This window comes from Plectropomus leopardus, chromosome 3, assembly GCF_008729295.1.
Source record: "Plectropomus leopardus isolate mb chromosome 3, YSFRI_Pleo_2.0, whole genome shotgun sequence".
In the NCBI taxonomy this organism is placed as follows: domain Eukaryota; kingdom Metazoa; phylum Chordata; class Actinopteri; order Perciformes; family Serranidae; genus Plectropomus; species Plectropomus leopardus.
In genome coordinates this window covers 32,258,289-32,264,288 of record NC_056465.1, presented here as the reverse complement: position 1 = coordinate 32,264,288, position 6,000 = coordinate 32,258,289, and the positions used below count along the sequence as shown (strand labels likewise).

The following is a 6,000-nucleotide window of genomic DNA, read 5'->3' as shown; positions in this document are numbered from 1 at the left end:
AACACTCTTTGTTGTGAATCATGTGTCCTACAAAAGCAAAAAAAAGTGTTTTGATTGCAGTTTTGAGAAATATGCCTTTTTCAAATTGCATGCGATACCACTTCATGTGATAATGAGAGTTTTCTCAAAACTGAAATGTTTCCATTAGGCAATTCGCAATGTCAATTTGTGTTATTTTAGGGGTTAATGGAAACCTGCCTAGTGACAAAACTGTTGTTATGGTTGAGACTCAAAAAGCATGTCTAAGAAAGGAGCTGATTGTATTTTGAGAATGTGACTAATGCTGAAATAATGCAGGCAACCTATTTTTTAGCAGACTAATTGGGGGAACTGTTTCACAACAAAATTAGCTGAATTTTTGTTTTCAATTACAATATGACAACAGCTTTAAAGCAAAAAAAACCCCCAAAAAACTATTTTTGCCTTCCCTCTTCTATAAGAAAGGCTGTTTTGTCAGGAAACCCAGCCAGCGGTCCCACCTGTTGCAGGAGCATTTCTCGCTTGTGTGTAGCTCGCACATCCACGTGTAGGCGGAGGCGCACGAGGGAGGGGGAAACCAGCGGCCAATCAGATGTGAGTGCCGCTGGAGCGTTATAAAAGCCGCGAGCGCTTCTCTCGCAGCAGCATTCACTCTCTCAGTGCACTGCTTCCTGCATCTGCACCGCACCACTGCTGAGTTATTTCACCTTTACAGCACCACACCAAGAGCGAAACAGGACTAACTCCATCCGTTTTATCTCAAGGCTTTGTCCGTAGCGTCGAAACAGTTTGGGCAAGTTTCTATTTTGCTTATTTAGACGGAACTGACAAACGAAAAAAATGCGTCTCATCCAGAACATGACGACCATTGCGGAATATTCAGCGCCTGAATGCTCGGTCCCAAACCGAGTTATTAAAATATCTGTGATAGGAGGCAGCGGAGTTGGAAAAACAGGTAAGAAAAAATATCAAATTTTTGCCTTGTAACTCGCAGCGTCTTGTATTGATGTATTGCCTTCAATTTAGTGACATAATTGTCTAATAGTGCGCTTCTTATTCCTTTCAGCGCTCGTGGTCAGGTTCCTAACGAGGCGCTTCATCGGAGATTACGAGAGAAATGCTGGTGAGTAACTGAGCAGCGCACTTTCTGAGGATGAAAATGGCCAAAATATTATTATTATTGTTTGTTTTTTTTTTTTAAATGTGTGGTGCTAAATTCTTTCCTCTGTGCGCGCAGGTAATCTGTACTCCAGAGAGGTCCAAGTGGATGGAGAGCAAGTGACCATCCAGGTTCAAGACACTCCTGGTGTGGAGGTAAGATTTTTTCCCCTCTTCTAGAACAGAAAACAGACAGATTATTTATTTTCCTTAAAGGAAACTGAGCCCTCAGTGTTCAACATATGAAAATCCATTGAGAATAATCCAATACAGAGATAATATTATCTAATTCACTGTCTGGCTGTTAAAATTATACAAGCCTCTTTTGACTGGGCACAAATCCAAAACCAAAGCGTGTGTGTATGTATATATTCTCCTGAAGCAGAGCCCCTCAGTCTGGCTGTCTAATCTCCTATTTAGGCTAATGGATGTCTGAGGCCAGGGTAAATGATACCCTGATCCCAGTCCAGACTCCTCAATCACCCACACCTCACTGTTCTGTAAAGCAGAAACCTTATAGCTCCTGTCTGCCTCCGTCAGCATTCCAGTCATTACAAAAGATCAGTTGCATAAAGTCAGGGAAACAGAAAATGATTAAAATGTTTCTGAGTGGGTGTTTTAATCAGTGTTCCTTTTCCTTTTGCAGTTGACTGATAATGGCATCAATCTACCAGATCATGTGACCTGCTCCATCCAGTGGGCGGACGCAGTGGTGCTGGTGTACAGCGTGACAGACCGCCGCAGCTTCGATTTGATCGATCAGCTGCACCAGCTGGTTGTTCGAACCGGAGGTGCCAATATGCCTCCGGTGATCCTGCTGGCCAATAAGGCGGACCTGCTGCACCTGAGGCAGGTCGACTCCCAGCAGGGCCCTTCGCTGACAGGAACGCTGGGCTGCTCTTTCTACGAAGTGTCGGCCAGTGAGGACTACAGCCAGGTGCATAAAGCTTTCCACCGGCTGTGCTGCCAGCTCGCCAAGCAGCCGCCTCCCGCTGCCCCCAACTCCTCTCACAACTCTGCCAGCGCCGTCACGGAGAAGAGGCGCTCACCTCTTATCCCGAGGCCAAAGTCGCCCAACATGCAAGACCTGAAGAGGCGCTTCAAGCAGGCGCTGTCGGCCAAAGTGAGGACTGTCACCTCGGTGTGAGGATGAAAAGCTGAAAGTGGTCCAGAGTGGCTACAGAAAGAAAGAAAGCATTGAGGGTGGAAGAGGAAAAAGAGGACAGAGAAGATTAATGCTTCTCCAATGATGTCCTGTGTCAGTCTGGCTGAAGATGTGAAATAAACATCTAGAGGCTGATGAATCTTGACAGAGGTAATGGCCTCGTAAGTGGCAGGTGTCTGTCCTGTCAGATGCAAGTGTGAGGAGGAGCAGCGAGGAGGTTCAGGAGGAGAAACGACACCTGAGGACACAGACGCAGCTGTGTGACTGAACCCAAAACTGCATATAAAATCAAAAACTGTAAATCAAGCTCTCCTGGCAACAGCGGTGCTGAAGGACGCGTATTTTTAGCTGTGCTGCCTATTGTGTCGTTTCTGTATTCAGACTGCCACTACATGGCACCGCTAAACACTGGTATTATTATACCAGATACTTGAGCCAAGGCTCTGTGCAGCTGTGTGTGTCGGTCTCTTGTGTGTCAATGCCTGCAGTATATTTTTGCAGCATTCAGAATCATCCTTGTGCATGACAGAATGATGAGGATAACTGGGGTGGGGGGGTTGTAGCAGGGGGACAGACACAGTATGTAGCGTGTGGTGGTTATTATCACTGATGCACTTTATACAAAAAATGATCCAAAGGGCCTATTGTTATTTATTTGGTACAAATTCACTTTTTTTGCTCACAATAAAAATGATGATGAATTTGAATATGTCTCTGGTTTTTCATTCAGCAGTTTGATTACGTCCATTTGACAGCAGGAACAAGCACATGTGCATTTATGAAGAGTGTTTTCTGAGCTTATGTGATGACCTTGGCTCAACAAAACAATGAGAAACATCACTGCTGCTGTGAGAGGGATGACTCACACAGAAGAAGTTACAAAATGCTTTGGTAACAGCAGAAATGAATAGCATTGAAGACAAAAGCATGACTGTGCAGCAGCTTCTCAGGTCTGAAGGACTATTTGCAGCTAAAATTCTGGTGAAGTGTGTGACTAGGGCTGCACAACGAATCCAAATATCAAAATCGGAACATGGCCAAGTGCAATGTCAATTTTTGATAAGTAAAATGTGTTGAGAGAGAATAATTATACACGCATCACATAGGTGCAAGACTATAAAAAACAGCATACTCTGAGGAAAAAAAGTAACACCTTGCGTAGCATGTAATAAGGTGTTGAAGGTGTTACTTTTTGTCCTCAAAATACAGTTAAAATGTTTCACAACATAAAATTAAAAATAAAGCATGCAGGTACCACAGAGATACCACATCTTATAATTCATAATCAGACGTGAAGGAACATGCTCGTTTGGTTGTCATAAAAACTTGGGGTTTTTTTCAGTGTAACTAAAAAGCGAAAATGATTAAACTTCCCCTAAAAAATACAATTTATATAGAAATCACAGTATCTGTTAAAATAATCAAAATTTTCAAAATTGTATTTGTCATAGGTGTAGATTTGGGGTGGGGGTGGGGGGCTGGGGGGGACATGTGCATTTGCCCCCCCCCCCCCAAATAAAAACATGACACTAGCAGAGAGCTTTTATTGATAAAATCTCACCAGAATGAAGGAAATTAAATGCTCGACACTCAAAATTTCCTGGGGGTGAATCCCAAACCCCAACTTTCACGTGTCCCTCCCACATGTCGAAATTAAGTCTCCGCCCTTTTCTTGCGGCTCTATCCGCGACCCCAGAGGATGAAATTGATTTTAAAAAAAAAGCTGTTGAAATAGCCTGAGCCAACAACACTTGAAGCGTTCGTGTTAGTTTTTCTTGGGGACTCTTCTGAGAATTGCAGAACTCCCTGAAGACGAGGAGAAAATGATGAACACTTTTCCAATAAAACAGAATGTGTGTTATTATTATGTTAAGAGATCTGCTTATTTACAATCCAGAAACCTAATTAGTGATTAAGCCTGAATATCCCGTTCCAACCTGTCAGAAGGATTTTTTGCTCTCTCTGTTTTACAAAATGTGGGAGACTCTTGTCGACTATCGATTCAGGTGTGTAGGTGGGTGAAATTGCTGAGCTCTAGCTGAGGTGATTCACGTAGGAGAGAATAGAGAAAAAATGGGAGAGGTGTGTGCGTGTGTGTGAGGTGTGCGTGGGGGGGCAGGAGGGTGTAGGTGAGCTTAATGTGTGAGCAAATTAGCAGCCATAGCAGACAGTGTGAAACGACTTGTTAATTATTCCGCTCTTCTTTGTCACCATATGATGTGGCGAGGTGTGAATGGGCACCAACAGAGAGTGTGTATTCTCGCCATCACAACACAAAGCCTCTGTGAAGAGTTCGCACGGTCAGCCTGCGTTTAACTGAGCATTGTGTATGCAAATGAAAGGCAGCATCACAAGAATGTGCTTGAAAAGTCAATTTTATTGTTTCTTTTTTACATTTGATGTTATTTTACACCTCTTGATCGGAAGTTTTTAACTCCGTCTCCAAGAAAAATAAACCCAACAGCTCCTTTGTTATAATTACATTTCACCTTAGAATTAAATCTGACAAAACACACTGACATGAACGGGAGAGGAATGTTGCTTAATTTGTGAATCTCTTCCTTTTCATTTTGCAGCTTTGACAGTGACTCTCATTACTCGACTCACACCTGACGACGTGTCGAGGCGTTCGCGGCGCGTGTATCCTTCCACGTGTGCATGCGTTTCCACGTGCTCCCTGTTAGACACCGATATCAGGCGCCAGTCTTTGGGTGGTGAAGAGCAGCTCGGGCATATCCGTCGGCCTCAGTAATCTGGTGGACAAAACCAGCACCTGGAGCAGAGCAACAACACACTCACTGAGGTTACGATGTGTCACTGCGTGTAAATCGACACTTATAAATGAAGCAGACATGAATGTCAGAATGAATAATGTGCAAATTGGCAGCAGCAAGGGAGCATGAAGCGGGTGCCTTGGCAACTGGTTTATTTTCTTAATTTGATTTAATTATGTCCACCAAGGATGTTTTGCACTGGGCCCAGTTTGTTTACACTGTTTGATGTTTTTTTTAGGTGGTGTTATTGTGTCAGAAAATATTTTTCGGTAGGCAATACTCCAATGAGAATCAGTCTCTTTGAGGATGTGGTCAACTTTACTTTATTTCACCGGGATAATCCAGTCAGCTTTCAGACACGAGACCAAAATGGAAGATTGTCATTATGTTTATGTAAAAAGACACATCGGGATAACATGCAGCGAAGGGTTGTGAGTCAGAATCGAACCAAGGATGCTGCCAAGGACGAACACTTTTTATAATCAGCTGTCCAGTCTACATAGAGTGCGGTTTGACACCAAAAAGCTCAGTTTTAAGTTTAGTTTATTTTGAATTAAAATAGGTAAAAGTTTGTGTTGGTATGAGAAATGAGTAACTGAATAATCTATTCCTTTAAGAAGCCTGCGAGACACGCCTGACCATCTATGCTGATGCAGGCAGTGTGGCTGCTCCAATCTGATAACGCAGACGCTGAAAAAAACCCTGTAACAGGTTAAGTACGCTCACGCATGCAGTGTGACCCGGGCATTAGACAACAAAACTATTTGGTTAGGGTTTGAAAACGATCACAGTTGACGTTTGTCACGTGAATTGACTCTAAACTAATGACTCATGTGACTAACGACTAATGATTCATGTGACTAATGAGGGATTAATGACTTGTGACTAACAACTGATGGGACAAAATAACTCAATGTTGACTTT

The 6,000-nt window shown here is 43.1% G+C and overlaps 2 protein-coding genes across 2 annotated transcripts in view; one reads left to right on the top strand and one right to left on the bottom strand.

Moving 5' to 3' along the window:
• The first annotated feature begins 638 nt into the window (after window positions 1-638).
• On the top strand, window positions 639-2,973 carry rasl11b (RAS-like, family 11, member B). The gene is made up of 4 exons (XM_042482266.1): window positions 639-934; window positions 1,046-1,102; window positions 1,217-1,293; window positions 1,784-2,973. The coding sequence occupies exons 1-4, from the start codon at window positions 820-822 to the stop codon at window positions 2,282-2,284; spliced, it is 750 nt and encodes a 249-aa protein (XP_042338200.1). The 5' UTR covers window positions 639-819; the 3' UTR covers window positions 2,285-2,973.
• Window positions 2,974-4,661: 1,688 nt separating this feature from the next.
• scfd2 (sec1 family domain containing 2) overlaps window positions 4,662-6,000 on the bottom strand; it is a 124,978-nt gene continuing 123,639 nt past the window's right edge. Inside the window, exon 9 of the mRNA XM_042483276.1 lies at window positions 4,662-5,075. Within this exon, the coding sequence (XP_042339210.1) occupies window positions 4,983-5,075 (93 nt within the window). The 3' untranslated portion in view covers window positions 4,662-4,982. The remainder of the gene's footprint in view (window positions 5,076-6,000) is intronic.